At 37.0% G+C, this 20144-nt stretch overlaps 1 protein-coding gene and 1 non-coding gene across 2 annotated transcripts; both read left to right on the forward strand.

Annotated features, from left to right (window-relative positions):
* Window positions 1-1129: 1129 nt before the first annotated feature.
* HAUS6 (HAUS augmin like complex subunit 6) lies at window positions 1130-19753 on the forward strand. The gene is made up of 17 exons (XM_072404397.1): window positions 1130-1628; window positions 2628-2723; window positions 4188-4266; window positions 4402-4534; window positions 4785-4932; window positions 5217-5279; window positions 6570-6624; window positions 6804-6977; window positions 7858-8051; window positions 9157-9286; window positions 9810-9912; window positions 11670-11763; window positions 12011-12074; window positions 13229-13408; window positions 14332-14467; window positions 15301-16308; window positions 18324-19753. Exons 1-17 carry the CDS (start codon window positions 1498-1500, stop codon window positions 18419-18421), a joined length of 2886 nt encoding a protein of 961 aa, XP_072260498.1. The 5' UTR covers window positions 1130-1497; the 3' UTR covers window positions 18422-19753.
* On the forward strand, window positions 8834-8964 carry LOC140327892 (small Cajal body-specific RNA 8). Its single transcript, XR_011920177.1, has one exon.
* Window positions 19754-20144: the final 391 nt, after the last annotated feature.

Consider the following 20144-nt stretch of genomic DNA (forward strand, 5'->3'; position numbering starts at 1 on the left):
GTCCCCGCAGCAGCCAGTGTCTGTGTTCCTCCTCTGTGTTCCCCTGTGTCCCAGCGTGCGGCACTTGTGCCCGCCCACGAAGGCGGCGCCGATTGATTTGATGAATGCTGATCAAATGAATTTTTTTTTTTCTTGTTTTCCCGTGCGGAAAACCTGGTGCGTCCTATAGTCCGGAGCGTCTAATGGTCCGAAAAATACGGTATATTATAGCGGTCACCAATCTTTCAGACCTCACAGACCACTAAATTCATAAGTTTAAATCCTGCGGACCAATAAAATGAATTTTGTAAAAAAAAGATAAATACATTGGTAAAATAATGATCTTCCTAATGGTGCCTAAACTGTGGAGTCTCTGATTCATTGATCACGGTTAAGTGAAGTATTACTATTGTTACTATTATCATTAGTTGCATTATCTTTGGTATTACTAAAGAATGCAAAATATTTGTTTGCTTTTTCTCACTCATTATGGGTTTATTTCATTCTAATCTAAGACCAAACAAGCAGTTATAGTTATCAAAGTCAAACTATTTGATGCCATGTAATATACTATTTTAAGAAAATACAAAGTTAAGGTCATACTTACCTAAAAGAGCATCTGAAAAATAAAATAAAACAATGGGATGAGTATCGGTATTCGCATAGCGGGGTGACTGTTGTAATGGTGGAAACAATACTGAAGCGTACGGCTCGGCAACGGTTGCTTCCTACAACCTAACACTGATGCCATGCTGCGCCTCTCTTGTGTTTCCGTCTCTAGTACAGTTTGTGAATTTAGAGCAATATAAAGGCGAAAATTGTCAGAATATAAGAATTTATTCAATTTTTTTTTTATTAGTAAAACATTGCACAGAAATTAACAAAACAATTGCAGATAATGTCCACATTTTTCTGTGGACCACAAAATTGTTCTCACAGACTACCGGTTACACGACCACTGTTATGATATATTGTGTATTTCATAGAAACATGAAGTATCACCACACAAGCCAGAGCTTGGCAGAGCCAGGCACGAGCACGGGAGCGCGCACAACAACTGTGTGCGTCTGCGTTGCTCCTATTCTAATTTGTTTCCCGCCCATTTATATTTCTTTTGCCGTCATTGGCTGACTCCACAGAATACTCCTCCCCGCCTCGCCTAGTACTGGGATGGGGCGGTGCAGCCTGCTGATTGGTTAAAGTGAACAGGCTGTTTTGGCGGGTCTAGGGAAAAGATGGCGACGTCCTCTTCAGCAGCCAGAAAAGTTTTTAGTATTGTTGGAAAGATGGGAAAGGAGAGCGCCGATCAGTGCCTGGCTGCTGGCGAGTAGAGCTACGAGTAGCCGAAGCATATTTACCTTTGTTTATCTGATATGGTGACAGGATAAGTGCTGTGTTCCCTGAATAGCGCCGACACATTGTATAGCCGTCACCCAGGGACTTCCAGCTCGTCTTCATAATTCTCATTCTTCCTTACTGGCTTCAACTACAACTAGGCCTGCGCCATTCCCTGGCAACATGCAGAGCGCCCGGTCACATCCCCACTGGAGGAAGGAGCACCTATGGATGACCCTGCAGGCCCTGGGCTTCAACCCCGGAGCGGAGGCCGCCGCACTCAGCAAACCCCTGGCCCATGTCTCCTTTGGCGTGTAAGTGTCACCTGTCTCTGGTGAATGTGTGTCACCTGTCTCTGGTGAATGTGTGTCACCTGTCTCTGGTGAATGTGTGTCACCTGTCTCTGGTGAATGTGTGTCACTTGTCTCTGGTGAATGTGTGTCACTTGCCCCCCCCCGGTGAATGTCCGATGCCCCCCCCTTACGATGAATGTCTTGATAGGTGCACATAACACGTTCATGTTAGCAGTGGGTGGCTTTACCAGCAATGAATAATGTGTTCTAGTGGCTTATTTCTGAGGTATATTGGGTGCTTGTGGCAGATTCTGATGATTTGTTGGCTGCAGAAACTGGGTGACTTTTTCCAGGGCCAAATTGTCATGGTTACATAACGGGACACATCAACCAGGAACTCTTAGTACCTAATATTAAAAGTGACCCAAGAAAGGAAAGGGGAGGCTTGTCTGGTCTGGTTCTGCACAATATCCTTAATTTTACATAATGCTGCTGATCTCTAGGCTGCCCATTACAGAGAGGTGTCCGATGCATATGTGCCCATGTGGACCCACTGCCGAAAGCGCCTGAAGTGGGCATGTGAACCCGTATAAGTGAATCGGTGATCAACAGAAAGATGATTATGTTTAATGCATTTGTATTTTCTATAGGATCATGTGAATGGCTTGTTCTTCATTTACTTGGGGAAGGATGCACTACTGGAAGAAGGCAGTCGGAGGAGACAATGGGGATGAGACATTAAGGGGGAAACAGTGACAATTGGTGACCACAAGACAGCTTGGGGGGGTCTTTAGGAGTCCTTATCTCCATTCCTTGTTGGGTCACAGCTGTTTTAGTAGCACAAGGGGGACCTGCACAGTATTAGGAAGGTGATTTTAATACTTGGCTTAATGAACATATAACACTGTAATTTCCTGCAAACAAAATGTATTGGTACATGCTCAAATTTTTCTTTCTTTTGTGTTATTTTAAACATTTTTGGTTGTTCATCTTTTAATGTTTTGTTTTTTTCTTCTCTAGGAACATGTTTGATAAGCCCAACAAGGATGCATTTTATGTGGTCTTCCACTTTTTGTTTTCAAAACTCAATGCTGTGCAGTGTAGAGATGTTTTCAGGTAAAACATAGTTCCGCGTCTCATACCTTTTTGTTACTAAAGATTGCTTAGCTCTGTCCACCCCTTGCACTTTTGGATCTTGCCTCCATTTAAATTTAATAGGCTTTGGGCTGGCCACATATGTTAGTGCAGCTTGGGATTGTTTAGCTGTGGCTAAATGTAAGTGGGAGATGGGCTGAATGTAGGTAGTACATAATAGTAACTTTAATTTAAAGGGTGAAGGAAATGTTCACTAAAACTGAACTTTAACTGCTTGACAATGTTTTCAATACACTATGTTCACTATGCCTGAGACTTTTTAGCCCTCGCCAACCTAAATATCATAATGGTATTGGATGGACACAGCGCATAAGGCCCCTTACGTCTTTGGCATGGGTGCTCCTGTCCCAAACTACAGACAGTGACTTGTGGTAATGAACACTGCTACACCCCATTGCAGTGATCATTTAGTGACAGGTTGTATATATTTACAGGGCAGTTGTCAGTGATAAGCACTGTATTCCCACTGCTTTCCATTCGATCAACAGTAATGAATGTTTTCAAGTTTTCTTGAATGACAGGTTAACTGATCACCTTGGTGGCCTAAGGGGGTAGCACATTCCAAGGCCTGTACATATGATCATTAAAAAGTTGACAGTCTGCAGAAAAAATATAAACTTATTCCTGGCTACTGTAATCCTCACATCATTGGTGGCAATGGTGTTAACACAAACCAGTCGGTGATATTATGAAGGTATGCCTTAGCTTAGTTACTGATTGTATACTTTTGATAGCTGGCACTGGAAGCCTGGTAAAATCTTCTTTTTTTTTTTATTAACTGTTTGAAAATTAAACTCCCCTATGCGAAAAGTTAGAAATATGAATGGTAAAAATGTATGAAGCACTTCTACTGCTTGTTCAGAATGTGTAAATATGTGTGTGTTTATCAACTGGGCACAAATATTGCTAAATATACAATATATAAATGTGTAATATATATATAAAAAAAAAAAGGAGCGTACAAGTTCATGTTATTTGATAAATCAACAGACCCTTCTGCGAAAATTGTATTTAAATTTAAAAGGACTACATTTTTAATTGAGATTTTTCTAGCTTTTTTTTCTATCCAGCCAACAGAATTTTTTTTGCATCCCACATATGAACTGATATTTATTTATCTGTAGTAATGGCAATCTTGGCAATGATCTAGCGGTAATCAAATATGTAGATGTGTCAAAAACAAAATATTTATGACAGGCCTTGCCTTTCGTAGTCGAGATGCTGTACATCACTTCATACATGGCTGTGTGTGATGAAGGTGTCTGCAGTAAAACTGGAATATAGGATCAGGTTATTTTTTTTACCAGTTAGTTTGCTTCCAGCAATATAAAGTTTTCTTCTTTTAATTCTGATCTCTTATATTGATATTTTCATGATTCCTTGGCAGCCAGATGTTTGTTTACCCAAATTTCTTATCTCCACTAGGCATTGTTGGCCCCCACTTGATAAGAAGAAAGATGCTGAATTTAGAAAGGCATCATATGATTGGCTCAGAAAGATTTCTGTAAGTATTTCCTTTTAATTTGTAGTTTATCACTATAACTATAATTTTTTCATGTTTTTTTCCTTTTCTTTTGTTTTCTGTTGTGTTTAAATATTTTACGTTTTCTTCTTGTAGTAAATGTAACTTTTCTTATAGGAAGATGCTGGGAATGGTTTTCCGCAGGTTGTTGCATCAATATTTCTTTCACCTGGTGGTCCTAAGTTTGTGCAACTCTTGTACCATTTTTCCAGATATGTTATGTTACAACATATTAAGAGACATATTGATGGTGAGTTAAATAGCTCAGCCTGGGCAGTTGGTAACTGTAATTTTTTTTTTTCTCCGTATGAATTACATTTTACATTATATTTTAAGCAATGGTTTCTGTACCCCTGGACTTATCTTCAACTTATCAACAGATAGGTGACAGGTTAACTGTTGTCCAGTAGATGGGATGATGGCATAAAGTAGTCTACTGTATTTGGTTGTGCGTTAGTTTTTTTTCATTTTGGTATTTAAACAAAATTCTTGTATCATAGGCACAAATTCCTATATTCCTGATTCCCTTCAGTTGCGAATTCAGGACCCTGAAAAGGCTATGGCAAGGAGTAAGGTTGCACGCTACGGATACCTACAAATTCTGCAGAGGGAAAACGTTGTGATTAGAGAGTACCAGAAGAAAGCCCAGTAAGTAGTACTGAAAAGTTATTATTGTATTGTGATCATTTGTTTAATATAATTTTTTTAAGATGTGCATAATTTGTCCTACAGTAATTCCCTGCCAGATACATACTTGTGAATCAAGAGATTCAAACCCACATTGCAGGAATTCACTGTTCAGTGATTGGTTCTGATCACTGTAACAGTTTTCTGGTTTTATTACTAATAAGAAGTAATACATGCATCTGTTTTGACAGATTAGGTGTATAAGTGTATATCTAAAAAGTAACTTTTTTTTTTTTTCCTGAAAGGTTGCTTGTAAAGCAAATAAGAGATTTGCGCTCGGAGTATGGGGCTTTGCAGAACCAATGCAGGTAATTTTTATACCCCATTCAGCTAAAGTGTTTTTGGATGATTTGGTTTTTCATGCATGACCTTTCTGAGAAACTACAATTTTTATAAGAGAAGAGGATTTCCCATTTGGGTAAATTTAAGTAAATGAGTCAACATTCCCAAACCAATGTAAATGCTCCCATTTGACTTCATTACCCTCAACCTAATAACTTTTAACGTCTATATGATTATGCTGCAAAACTTCAACTGGAGTGTAACCTTAAAGGTTTTTCTGTATGTAAAGCTGAAGTCAAAGTGCACAATTTTTTTTTTTTCTTTTTTGATTTCTAAAGCACAAAGGCTATATATCCACTTTGTGTGCACCAGTTGCACCTGCAGACCCCGGTAATATTTTTTAAACTTAGTGGGGACATTGTCACTGTGCAAATAGCAGAGCTTTGGGAGAGATTCATGCACTCCTTCCTGCAGAAAACAAGACTAGTCACCCTGCACAAGAAAGGTAGTAGCAGTGACTAGTCTCGATTACAGGTAAGACCTGAAAAGTTCTGCAACAGTTTTTCTTGCTAAAATCTGCATGTATCTAAAAGAAATATATAAATAATAAAAAAGGTTCAATAAATCATATACATCTTGTTTAGCAAGGTTTTTAGTTTAATAAATCCTACATATTCATTTTTTTTTTTTTTTTTTTTTTAAATACTGTGGCCCATTTAGCTTAGTTTGCACGTTTAATCTGTCCTGGATAAATAGGAATGCAGAACTTCAAACTATCACTACCACCACTAATTTGAAAAGAATACCATACAAATACTTACTGGATTGTTTATAACTAGAGTAGTGTGTAAGACATAACTGCACTGTGTTTTTACTTTTGTATAACATATGTATTAACTTTTCTAATAGTATATTTTAGTCAAGATGTTGTTTGAATATATTGTTTGCAAATTGATTTTTAGAGGCTGCTGGCTCCAAATTTTTTTCTGTTCATTACTTTTATTCAATCAATATCCTGTGTGGTGTGTTCACCTACTATTTCACAACACAAAGCTTAAATAAATCTGAGCAGTGTTGCCCAGAGGACACTGGAATTTGAATTGGCACCTGGTAATATTGTAGCAAATGGAGATCAGATTATACAGGCCATCAAGTGCATAGTTGTTATATTGTATTTATATTCTGTAAATGTTACATTACCCACTCGATGATCGGTTGCTGTTGAAATATGTTGGCTTTTTGGTGGATTTAATTTCTACCTACAGTAAAATATCGACGCACATATTGTCTTTAACATTAATCTCTTATTGTTTTAGAGCGACTCAAAATGTAAAAAGTGCTGATGTAAATAAAGAAGATAAAATTAAGGAGGTATGTTGGCATGCTTAATAGATTTTTCTAAGTCATTTAACTACTTTTATTGTGTGTTTTTGGTTTTGTAATAGGGTTTTTTCTTTCTTTCTGCATAACTGCAAATGTGAGCATAGCTAAATCAGTCAATGAAAACATCACAACTTACTATAATATAGCTATGATATTTTTTAACTAAGGTGCGCAGCTTGTGGGAGAACATTATGGAGAACCTAAAAGCTGTGGAGAAAGAAGTGGAAGTTGTGGATTCAGTTGTTGCTGGAGATGTTGACCAGTATTGCTTGGATGGAACAAAGGTTTCTCTGAACATTCCCAGTGTATTAGTGACCAGAATTGAAAGTGAAATGCATAGGGTAAGTCATATATTGTCATTCATTGAATAAAGGCATGTTATACTTGAACAGTATGGCAAAGTGCATGGAATCCATATGAGAGTCATAAGTGCATGTTTTTGTTAATTCAGAAAAGGTTTATTTCACTTTAAGAAACATTTAGGTAGTAGTTGCAGGTTGCATCATTCTATCCCAATAAAAGGAGCATGAAATATTCAGTTATTTAGCTGCTAGGCTATGTTGGGAAGTGTAGTTCTCATCACCTCTTTTAATCCAAATTCTTAAGCTATTTACAGACACTGAAATTTTGGCGCTCAAAACAATAATTGACAATTTTATAGATGACGATCCTTCAAGCGATTACTGTAGGTTATCCACTGTGGGCACTACAATTGTCCGTTGGTAAATTGGTCGGTTGGGCTTACTAAACATCATGAGGCACCTGTACTTGCTCTAGATATTCATCTGAGACTATTGTCTCCTGTGACAAAAATCTAGCACTTGATGCTCTAGTTCACTGAGGGACACAAAGGTGTGAGCTAGCCAGATGTGGCCCAATAAAAAATGTTTTTGATTGCCTTCATCAGGGGATGTTGATGCTCTGTCTCTTCTTGACTTTATGTGCTGGTAGATTCTAATCTCTTTTAGTCACCATACCAAATTACATTGTTCAGTATGCAGGGATGAAACAAACAAAAAGTAATTATTTCTTTAACTTCTGATGAGTGGAGAGGAGAAGAGTACTCTGCGTATATCGGTATTATGTATATTTGGGAGAATGTAGAAGTGTATGTATAGCATGGTACTTTGCAAAATCATTAATAGTGCCATCATAAATGACTTTTTAATAATCTTAACTGACAACATTGTAGTTTAACCTTTTCATGTTTTCTTTTTACAGCTGCAAATAGAAAATGTGTATGAAGCTGGAAAAGTAAATCTTATAACCATTGTCCAGCTTCTAAATGAAGCTTTAAAAGTTATCAAATTGGAGCAGAGCTACAATGTTGGCCAAGAACTTCAAGTTGACCCTCACTATCTTGCTGCAAAGACCAAGTTTGAAACCGAAGTCCTTACAAGACTGAAACACACAAGGTGAAGCAAAGTCCAGAGCAAAAGGACACACAATTCATAAAACACTAAAACTTCGTTGTTGTTTTTTTTTTTTTTTTTTGTCTATCAATTTCTCCTGCTTCACTAAGCAGGTCTGAAAATAGCCCTTTTTACAAAAAGTGGTATTACTGTCCATATATGCATGTCTTATGTGTTGTGTGTCATCAGAAGGTGGAGGTTTTGCACAGGGGAGATGCTCCTGGTGGTTCTTTGATTTTATTTAAAATGCACAGCACTGACACGTTTCAGTGTAGAATATAGCTCTATTCTTAGCTCACATTGCATAATTGGTGGCCAAAGATGATCATGGTGGACTAACTGCATGGTAATAGAGAATAAAAAGTGTGTGTAATATTTGGCATGCTTGCAGATTATAACACAACCTAACCACCCACCAACGACTTGTGATTTTATGTTAGAAATTCCAAGACCACAGGATCTGTTGACAGCAAGGCTTATTTACAAGAGTTAATATGTGCATTCACAGCTTGGTGTATAGTCTCGTCATGTTTCTGTGCTAAGATAAAGTATCTCCCGTTTACATGTTTGGGAGTTATGTCATCCCAGCCAATAGAAATGGGTGAAGACGACAGATCACAGCTGTCCCTGTGCTTGGAGTGGTGGTGGGGTCACTTTGGCCCAAAAGTTAGCATACTTGTGTACTTGCACACCTTGACAAAACTCTGGAAACCAGTAATGCAGCAGCATTATGCTTTAAAGTTCCCTAATACTTGCTTAGTTAATACATGTAAAATATGTTCAGATGGGAGGTTGATACACAGATGGTGGTTAACTTTCCTCCATTTGTCACAAAATCCCCCTAGAATAATAATGCTTTCTGATGACCGGGGCGAAATGAGAGAAATCGTCACGGACAGATACGGAGCAGACACAAATTGTAATCTAAAGCTTTACCGCACATGTTTTGATTGAAATATCGGCTTTATACCTAATATGTTTGTATTCTAGCTTTGGTAACTTTTTAAGTTCATTCTCGGGTTTTAACTTGTATGATGACCATTAGATGGACCTGTGCATTTAATACTTATTGTTTTAGGCGTTAATCCTGTGATCCTCACTATTTTAGACATAAAATAAAGAGAGAAGATCTTGTTTCTATTAATAAGTCGATTGTTGAAAAACAGAAAGACTGGGAGAAAAAATGGAAGAGGATTCTTGGGAAGTCACCCTTTGGCCTCTTTAGAGGACTGAACCCAGTAAGTAATTTTATTTATACCTATATTTTTATTGAAATATAACAAGATCTAATTGCACGCAAGCCCAATGTAATATAAATAATTTTTTTTATGCTAAGTAGATGTATGCCTTTCATTCTGCCATGGCAATATAAAATGTAATGTTGATCACAATTTAGGGTTTAAGTTTCTCTAGGAGTGATTGCAGTAAAAATGACCTAATTTTTGAAGTGAATATACCAAAAGTAAAATGCAAACTTCGTTGTCTTTCATTTCATCGTATTTCTTTTTTGCATTAAATGCAACAAAGGGCAACAAATTATATTGAACATAAACTTAACACCCCTTCAAATGTCATGTTTGAAAACTGCAAACTGGTTGTCTAATATCTTTATGGCTGTGTGGCAATACAACACGGTGACTGTAGTTTGTCTGATTTTCATGGCTCCAGTGATTGAACTCCAAAAAGAGTTGAATCTGAATTTTAAAACAATGTGTGCAAACCCTTAACTATTTCTAATTAAACGTTTCCCCTCTTTATTAGGTTCTTGAACTCCAGCCACCGCTTACTCCTTTTTCATTTGACCCTGCAGCTGAAGAAGCGTTAAAGTGCAGCGTTTTTAGCCATTACACAACTTCTCTCCCAGGTAAGATGTTCTTTTCTGTGTGTACCGCACATGAGTATACAAATTTTTGCCAAAAAAATCGCTGGTAGTAATACCAGTTTTTATCTACTTTTCAATTTCTGAAACATTGCTGTGGTATAATCTCTCCATACTACTTGGGAGGGGGAGGGAGTAGCTTGAAAATGTGATTTTGCATATTAAGTGGCACTAGTAAGTAGTTTAAGTATTGTAGTGCACTTGATTATGATTAAATGATCTTTTTTTGTCTGTTTGACACAATTACACAGATTTTGTATACACAATGTTGATCAACTTTGAAATTAAATAGAAAGGGAAAAGTTCACATAACCCTTTCCTCTATGGGCATCCAGCAAGCTAGTATGTACTGAAAGATTTAGCAAGTACAATTACAAAATTAGTACAAAAGAAAAAAGTGTGTATCTACATAATAACATAAAGGCACAAGGAGATATAATAAATAAATCGGCAATAAAGTATGACTATGAGCGTCCATAAGGGAAAAATATAACAAAAAACAACCCTCATTAAAGTTCTTGATTGTGGTATTTGGGCTTTAGGGGTGAGCGCATGTTTTTAAAGCACTGTGTTGTTAGTCATGATGACACTGATTGGGTAGGTACAGAGATCCCTATACTGCTTCTACATTAATATAATATTTCACTTAAGCTGGCTAAACTGCAGATGAATCTCTTGCCAGCAAGGTACCAGTGACATATGGTTAATTTAGTTCTACCAGCATAGAAGTGATGCTGTAGAACAGGGGTCCTCAAACTTTTTAAACAGGGGGCCGGTTCACGGTCCCTCAGACTGTCGGGGGGCCATACTATAGTTTGAAAAAAAACAGGAGAACATTCTTATGCACACTGCACAAAACGTATTTATTGTATAAAAAAGGATGAAAGAACAATACTATATGCACAGCACACTTGCCACTCATTAAAAAAAAAAAGTGGCGTTTACTTTGGCTTTAAAATTGTTTGAGATTATTCCTTTGCATGGAAAATGCACAGATAAATTTGAACTTTCACTGTGTATTGAAAATGCAAATTTATCTTGCATTTTCCATGCAAATGAATAATCTCAAGCAATTCATTAATTTGCTTCTTTTTATACACCCAACACTACCCCACACTTTTTATTAAGTAAAAAAGGACTGCTAAAAAAACTTTGTCAGTGTCTGCTACCTGTCACTGCTGCCTTCATACATCGGCTGGATCACACTGCAGCACATGTGTACATGATCAATGTGCATAGTATGTTTATACTATTTACAAATGTACATGATCAATGTGCATAGTATGTTTATACTATTTACAAATGTACATTTGTGCTGCAGTGAGCAGGGAATGAAGGCAGCAGTGAGTCTCTGCTCTGCTCATACCTTCTCTGCCTGATGGCTTCAGCCCGACAGCTCCAGCGTTACCCCGGCAACAGTGGTGTCACGTGACCGGGTTCCCTGGAGTGCAGATGGCAGGCAGCCAGAGCTCAAGCAGGAGAAGCAGCCTGGGCGGCCGGCGGGCCGGATGGAGAACCTCAGCGGGCCGAATTCGTCCCGCGGGCCGTAGTTTGAGGACCCCTGCTGTAGAAGCAGGTAGGTAGCCAAACTGATCCTGTTGGGCTTACCCAACAAGCTTAAGTGCTTGTTTGGGAATTGGACTGTTCTTTAAAGAAATATTTTTCACATTTATTATATAGTCATTCACTTTTGGGTAATCAGGAATTATTTATACATTTTATCATATTTATTTTGTTTGCAGATGTGTTTGGCAAAGAATCGGACGTCATTGACAAAGATCTTAACGATTCCTTTTCAAGTTTCATGGATGCCACACTATTTACACCAAGAGGAAGGTAAGCACTCATACATTTGCCATAGGTACACAGCAGGCTTTCTAGAGTACACTTGCAGCACGTTTTGTAGTGAAAATATAGATCATGTTTATATTGGGAGCAGCTGTTCGAACTTGTCTACTAGTGAACTAAATAAAAACATTGGTGTGTAGTTAGTCTCCTTTTCCCTATGGTAAGAGGGATTAGTGAATGTGCTTTACAGGTAGGCTATTTAATTTTTTTTTTTGTTTGTTTTTTTTAATTGTAGGAAGTCATTACCATTTCAGAAGACAACTCCTTCTTCTCAACGCAGAATGTCATTAAATGAGTCGGTAAGCAGTTCTCATAGCAGTTAAATGAAAATGTTTTCTACTTCACATAGTGTAGGTAAAGGTTTACATACACAGCTAGAAAAATGCCAGTTTTCTGTTTGGTAGGTTTTCTGTACTGGACACTATTTAAATCCTGGGCTATTTTCCCTGTAGAGGAGCAGTTAGAAGCCCTCCCAGGCAATCCCAGTATTGTCTGGGGGCCCCAATCTTTGCCAAGTCCTAGAATTATGCTACTGTTTTATACTATGGCTGAGAAGGGGGTAACTCCCACCCTACAAAATCTCTGTGCTAATATAATCTCTCCTCCTAAATTGGATTGTTTAAATTTATTGTTCTGTGCCTTTGCAGGATAAAAGCAAATCAGTGGGAAAATAAATCTGAGGTACTCAGCTGGCAAATTGCACTATTTTTAATTTTAGATCTTGGCCAACTTTTAAAGTATAGTATATAAAACTTTGAACCTTCTGTAGTCTCTCCTCTTTGATGTTCTATTACATGCTCTTACCCCTCCACATTACAGGTAGTAGAAGGGCTGGCAATATTGGCATTTTTTTTACCTCATTAAAGTTTCAGCATAAAGTTGTGTGAGCCAAGCTGTGAATGGTAAAGTGGTAGGGAGTAGCAAAATTGCTCGTAAAATGGTTAGCATTGTTTATATGCATTCTTGATGTTTTCAGTCCTTACTTTTGCAGTTTGTTGGAAAAAGTAGATGAAAAGTACTTTTTAGGCATACTTAAAAAAACAGTGAAAATTATCATTGCTAAATATTCATTTCAGGTGAATCAGCTAACCACCAGTTGTTTCATTGGCTGCAGTTATAAACTTTCTTTAAATCTCAAGTATTTGAATCCAACCTAAAGTGAGTTTGGTTTTGTACTAATAGTCAGAGTATTGTGAAGTCAAAAATTTGTAAAAAGAATTCCAGCTACTCGTTTGTGGCTTTCAGAAAAGAGTGGCTGGCAATTTTGTACACAATGAGAGTTGTAGAAGCTCTGCATGAGGGAATTTTTTTGCTGTTTTGTGCAGGTGTGTATTATGTTACCATTATTTGGCCATTTCTATCAATTAGCAGTGCCCTAAAAATTCATAGTAACCGACAGTTACTTAAAACCATAGCTAATTTATTGTTTGTTTTTGTTGTATGCCCTTGTAAGGAGTTTCGAACGCCAACATCTGCCATTAAAGAGAGGTTTTTACAGAGAACTCCACATTCTTTGCAGAAGAAAAGGTCTGATGTGACTTGGAAACCCACTCCAAGTAATGTGCTACCACAAACCCCAACACCTTGTAAGCAGGATGCAATGAGTGCAGCACGCATGCAGCTTGCACAGCAGGTTTGTATATAATTTTATAAAAATATATACTATATGCGCAACAAAGTATATCTGTACACAGTCAGGTGGACATTATAACGAGTTGTTATACTCTTTGGTGAATGGAACTAGATATTCCATAATATTATGAGGTCACAACTGGCTAGAAATCTCAAAATAAAAAACACAACCTCTTGTTCATGGCTATACAAGATTGTGATAAGTTTTCTTTCAGCAATACTTTTTGGAAAACCGAGTTTAAAGTGTTATTGTCATAGGTCTTTTCTAGAAATTGTAGTCTTGTCAGGAAATCCTTCATAACGTTTAATTCCAAGACTAATGTGGGAAGTCAAGCAGTCTGCCCACAGTAACAAAACTTTGTGACCTTGCAAATGAGCAGTTGCCATCGCCATTTTCCGATCGAATATCTATGTACTTTCTAAGTTTCTATAAAGTAATATCTAAGTTTTTAAGCAGCAGTTATATAGGTATTGAGCAGTCAACAGAGTTGTTACTATATATTGTAGATCGTATTGGGAGATTTTTGGCCCTAATTTCCTAAAACTTAATACATTTTTATACATGTAAAAACTGGCCTCTCAACTCTAATAATCATTTTTTTTCTTTAGGAAGCTGTAGTTGTTTAACTAAGCTGCTTCTGTGTGTTTTTTTTTTTTTTTTAATTTTATTTTTGTCCTTGTACAGTAAGCCAAAGTTACAGATTATCTATTTTGTTCATGTTTAGAAAAACAGTTTGTTACCTTTACGATGCCAATTGTATTGTGGCATTGCTGACTTGACCAACATGTGACAATGTTTGACAACTGCATTCTGGGAGAAGGTGAGGTTGGTGATCTGTACCCCTTCCAAGGGCTAGATAGAAAAAAGGAACAATGTATCAGCAGTCTTTATTATTTTGCTATTCACAATTACCTTTATCCTAGGTTGCTGATTACATAGTTAATGAAACTCCAAAATCTCAGCCAGGACGTGGAATGGAGCTTGATGATTTGCTTGGCATGCTGTCTTCTGATCCTTTCCTATCTAGAAAAGAGATTCCTCGTACTCCAGAGAACTTGAGTAAGTGACTTTTTTTATTTTTGTTTTTTGCATAATATAAAATTCTACACTGTTAGTCTCCAGACCTTATAAACATTACTCTTGGTCCCATAAGAAATATTGGAACTGTGCCCTTCACAAAAGACCTTTACAACCCTAGGAGAAAAAAAGTTAAACCCTTTGCATATCTAGAATATACAGCCTGAAAGGCAAGCCACATACCACGTTTGGTTTGATATATTCACTTTAGCTTGGACAATAAACATAAACTACATGCAAATGTTTTTGACCTTTTGGGTAATGTACAATACTAATAAATTGAATCACACATTACTGGCTGGATATTTAATAGTTTTCAAATTTTGAGGTTAATTTTGAAAAAAAAAAACAAAAAAAAAAACACTTTTTAAAATATGGAATATTGTTTTAACTGTAATATAGGTGTGGTCAGTTTGGATCTTTCAGATAACCGCATGAAACTGCAGTGTTACCCCTTGGATTGAAGGACACCTTTCCCCCAGCAGTGAAGTGGCTCTACTTGGTCACAATGCAAGATTAGACAAAATGTATTTTAAGTATGCTAGTGTGCCAAAGGGAGGGGGGAGGGGTGAAACACAAATAAATGTGTATTAAAAATGCATTGCAGTTTCTTCAATCACACTGCAATGCCCATGCGTTACGTGGTGTGAACATGCCCCTATTGTCAATACAAATTATTCTATGCACTGTCGTCCATTAATACATGGATCTGCCATATTACAAAAGTTTATTGCTGGAAAATAGCATTTGAGTTTAATATGATGTAGTGTCTGTGAAGTTCTTTACACTTGTACAGTAAGCTTCTGCCTGTATAGTTTCAGATATACGAACATCCTGGCGGAAAGCCATCCAGACTGAAGAATTTTGCAATATATCCAGTCCAGTGGAAGACCCATGTGTGGAATCTCCTGTAGAGCAAGAATCTGCTCATGGCAGCCTGGTAGATCTGAGCATGGCTTGTTTCCTGTCTGCATCTCATTTGTCTGAGCACAATGAGTCACCAGACCAAAGGATGTCTCTGAGCACTGGAAAACCAGATGCCATTGAAAAACCAGCATTGAGTCAGAACTTGACACCCTCTGTGGCTAGTGAAGCAAAAAGGTTTGAGCAAAACAAATTTACTCCATTAAAGGAATGTGAGAAGTCTCAGTCCTTGCAGTCTGCAATTGGAGAAAATCATACTTTTATTTTTGATGAGCGTTCTGGAAATAAATTAAAAGACAGTAGAAGGATTATACCTGAACTCGGTCAAGATACTGTTTCTGCACATTCCACTCTTTCATGGAACTCCTCAAAAGCAATGGACTACAGCATCAGTTCAGACAGCCATGATGTGATCCAGTTGGGCATACTACATGAAACTATCCCAGAAGGACTTGGGAACATGAGTCTTAACAGCACAACTAGTGCACAGACTCCGGAAGTTGAAAGGTACAGCACCAGAGGAGAAAGCAGTGAGCTACCCTCAGATATTACAGCCAGTCTCTGGGAAACTACAGAGCGTAAAATGGACATAGATTCTATACGTACCAGGTATGAAGCTCTAAAAAGGACCTTTTTTACATCTTTAACAGAGGAGAAAATTGGGGAACACACCCCTTTAAGCAAGGTGGCCAAGCAAAAATCTGAATCCTGCCTTCCAACTGATACTAGTGCTGTGTTCAGCCCATTAGATAAAGGGCTATCATTGGACTTGGAGTATCTAACCACTCCATCGCCCAGAGGCAGAAAGCTATCACTTCCACAGCTAATCTCTTTTTCTCCTTGTGAGGATTTACGAGCCAGGACCACAGATGACTTTTCAGATGTGTTTGAAGCACAAGGTAATCTTGTTCAAATATACTAAAGATAATATAATACATATTGGTACGTTTTCTGTGTATTGTATTGAATGAAGTATGCTATAGTGATATTTTGTGTGTTGGTATTTGTAGGAGGGGTAGTGAGAGTGCAGCCCCCACATTTATAGTGATCAAAGAACTGTAGGCTCAATACTAATACAGTGTTTAACCCAGAATTTTTTTTTTAAGCTGGGTGGAAAGAAATTCTGACCCAACTCAACTGTAATCACCCAAAAACAGCTGGGTGGCTATTGAAAAGTGCCGAGTGGTGGGGAGCAATATACCTAATATATACTGCAATATACCTAATTTGCTGCAATAAACACGTTCTTTCTTGGTTGGTATAAAAAGCACATCCTTATGAAATGCATAATTACAAGTACCGAATGCAATGAAATGCTTACATTCTTACATTTTCTCTGTAACAGTAGAGAACACTTGGTTTGTGTAAATGCTGCTAAACATACAATTACAAAATGCAGTCATAACCTATTTAAAGGTTTTAAAGCCAGATGAATGAAAGCTGTCCTTGGTTTAAAAATTATGACTTGTCCAAAATATATCTGGTGAGGTAGTGATTTCCCCTCTCTCCTATTAAACTGTCAGTTACTACTTCACCCCTCAATAATTGTGTATCAAAGAAAAAGCAGGGGGTTTCCTTGCAGCAATAAAATTATATTTTTCATCACATATAGGATAAACGTGCACTTTCAGGTATGTGATAATGAACACAAATGGAGTTACACACACCAAAATGCTTCCACAATATGGGTCTTCCCCATTAACATCATGGGGTATTATTGATATACTAGACATAAGGGTTTCTAAATTAGTTCCAAGTAAGACACTGCTTGATCCCGATGCTTTTCGCCGACTGGCTTCTTCAGGGGATGTGTATCTGCCGTTTAAGCAAAGCTGTTGTCAAATATATATAAACATAATTACATTTGTGAATAACCCATTATGGTATACCAATATTTGCTAAGAACAAGAATGAAAGTGGGAAGAGTGGTGGGAAAAGGGGATGGGAATATGAAACCTGAAGGGGGAGGCAGGGGGAAGCTGCTGCGTGTTGAGGATAGTTTGAAGTATACTCGTATAAATAGACATATGGGCAGAAAGTCTCCCTTTATTTTTAACAATGATTCGTACTTGGTGTATGTTTAAGTATAGCAAGTATAATAATTATTCAACAGCACAATGTACATGAACACATAGAAAAATATTCATTTGTATACAGTAGGATAGATATTGCAAAATCCATTTCTTGTGCATATTAGGGAATATTACGGAATTTAAACATGTCAGTGGTAACAGTAATCATTGATAGACAAGGTTATATAAATATTAACCAATTAAGACTAGTATGTTTCCAGTTAAATATAGCTGCAAGGAGGACATGGCATATAAAAAAATAATATTCATAGTTGTACTGTGTACAGTCCCTAGGATTACAGTAATAATTGAAAGGTTACAATATTTCTAGACATAGTTAATATTTTATTTTACATCGTATATATGTCTGTATATTTCAAATTACTTATGGGGAACAAAATACACAGTTTATAATGGTTATACCCTTTAAATGCGTTAGTGTGGTAACAAAAATGAACCAGAAGAAGTTTGTTTAAGAAAAAAGAAAACGTTTGTGGCTCAACATGTCATGTCGTTGAGTCCAGGGAATTCAGTTGCTTTTAAGTTGACGATCCATCTACACTCTATTTGGTGAAGTTTGGTGTCTAAATCTTCCCCTTCAGGATTTTGGGGTACTGCTTCTAGACCATAAAAGCTCATAGCCAAGGGGCTCAAAGTTGTTTGTTTTCTGAATAGGTTTCTGCATTAGTGGATTACACTTAAATTGCCAATGAGTGTCTCGGATTTCAACTATAGAGGTTGGGAACAACACTTTCTATCTTTGTAAATTTTGCTTAACCTGACATATATGTTTTAAGAAATATACTCCCTATGCCATATAAATAATATGCTTTTCTTCTCAGGCCCTGGAAATATCAATGAGACCTTTGACTTCACACATCCTCTCTCAGATCTGCAGAAAAATACTGAGGATGGAGTGGGACAGCTTATCAACTTGTAAAAATTTGAAGATGTTTTATTTGAATGGAATACATGTGTAAATAAATTCTAAAACCCTACTCATATGATCTTTCAACATGTATGTGTAATGGTTACTAATTTAATGTATTTGTGTTTTTTTTTTGTCTTTAGCTTAACTTATTTTTGTGTACACATGCACTTTTAGGTAATTAAACAATCCTCTCTTGCTTGCACTTACCAATACAAGTGTTTTAAACATGGTTTATGTCATTATTTATGTTCTAAGCACGGTTGGCATCTAGAGCAGTGTTTATGTGGGGGAACCACTAAAATAATTTTCGGGTCTTGGGAATTATTGCAGGTCTTCCCTATTTCCACAGTTTATAGTACATTAGTTTGGTGGTCAATATGAAGACTCACTCTTACAGATAGACCAAAAGATCATTGATCAACCAGAGACACACAAATTGCTCATGAAACCCCCAGCAACCTCTGGAGAAACACTGGCTTAGTCTCCCTGTTTAATGATTTTGCAGTATAAGTGGTTTTGTTCTTCGCATATATATGTTAATCAGATGGACAAATATTTTACCATAGCGTTTTGAAGACCTAAATTTTTCTCTAGCAACATGATTTTGTTGGTGCAATTCGTAACTTTGTTCCTTCTGAACAGTTTTGTGCTAAAACTTAAACCTTAAAGTTTGGTGAAAAATTGTGTAAAAGGCACAAAGCATATACCAAACCCTTGGGCCAGGACTGTGATAAAGTGGTTTCTGTGAAGGATTTTTCGTAGCTGCTGAAAGTTGTGTATGCCACCATTGTTTACTATACTAGCCATACTAGCTGCCGTTTGTTGTTTTTTTCCCCCCTACTTTTAGTGCTTTCTAAGGGGGAAAGAAAAGCACTGGCTCAGTCACAAACATGCAATGTTAACACTCCTGGAGGTCTATTTATAAAACGAGGAATGAGACATTCTAGTGCTATGTGTTTCAATGGCAGTATTTGATTACGACAAGGGAATGTTAGGTTTCCTGTTTTATAAATAGTGCCCTTGCTTGTTGTATATAGATAATGGTCCATTGGTCAGAATAACAGCCAAGATTTTTATATTTGCATCACCTGACCAACCCCCCATGCAACTTAAATGATGATGAAGGTTACCAGTGACCACTAAAGTTTTCTTTGGGCAAGAGTTGGCATCCTCTGTCAGATGCCTTTATCCAAGGTTTTTTTTTAATATTGGGTATCTTTAGAAGTACTTGTAAGTCTTTAATTTTTATTTTTGCACAGTACAAGTCTTAAAAAATAAAAAAATAAAAATAAAAATGTAATGTGTAATTGCAAATAAAAATTAATTTAATGTTGAAACATTTACAGGTACCCTAAATGACCTATGTGTGGCTTCATTTTTTTAGTGTGGCTGACTCTGTTCATACATTCTCTTTACTCAACCTGTCAGCTTTTGAGATACTTGTTCACACTCCTCACTATAAAGTATATTTACTCAGTGGTGTCCATACAATCTGAGTTTCTACTTGTAGGCTTCGGTGACAGTACAGCAGACAAGACGGAACGGGGGATTATATAAAGGGTTGGAGTCATGGCAAGCTTGAAAATTGTACCTGCAGATGTTTGGTAAATCCTTTTATAGTAAATTAATAATATATATAATAAAATCTGTACAACAAACCTTTTGAATACAAATACCTTTTAACACTAAATGTATTTGTAGTTTTTAAAACCAAATTAGCTGTGCCAAATTC

This window comes from Pyxicephalus adspersus, chromosome 3 (assembly GCF_032062135.1).
Source record: "Pyxicephalus adspersus chromosome 3, UCB_Pads_2.0, whole genome shotgun sequence".
NCBI classification, from domain to species: Eukaryota; Metazoa; Chordata; class Amphibia; order Anura; family Pyxicephalidae; genus Pyxicephalus; species Pyxicephalus adspersus.

Excerpts from the sequence above, each read along its gene's own strand:
- HAUS6 (XM_072404397.1), top strand. The coding sequence starts at position 1,498 with ATGCAGAGCGCCCGGTCACATCCCCACTGGAGGAAGGAGCACCTATGG. Across the intron at positions 9,287-9,809 it reads TCTTTAGAGGACTGAACCCA|GTTCTTGAACTCCAGCCACC; the intron begins GTAAGTAATTTT and ends CCTCTTTATTAG. Across the intron at positions 11,764-12,010 it reads CTATTTACACCAAGAGGAAG|GAAGTCATTACCATTTCAGA; the intron begins GTAAGCACTCAT and ends TTTTAATTGTAG.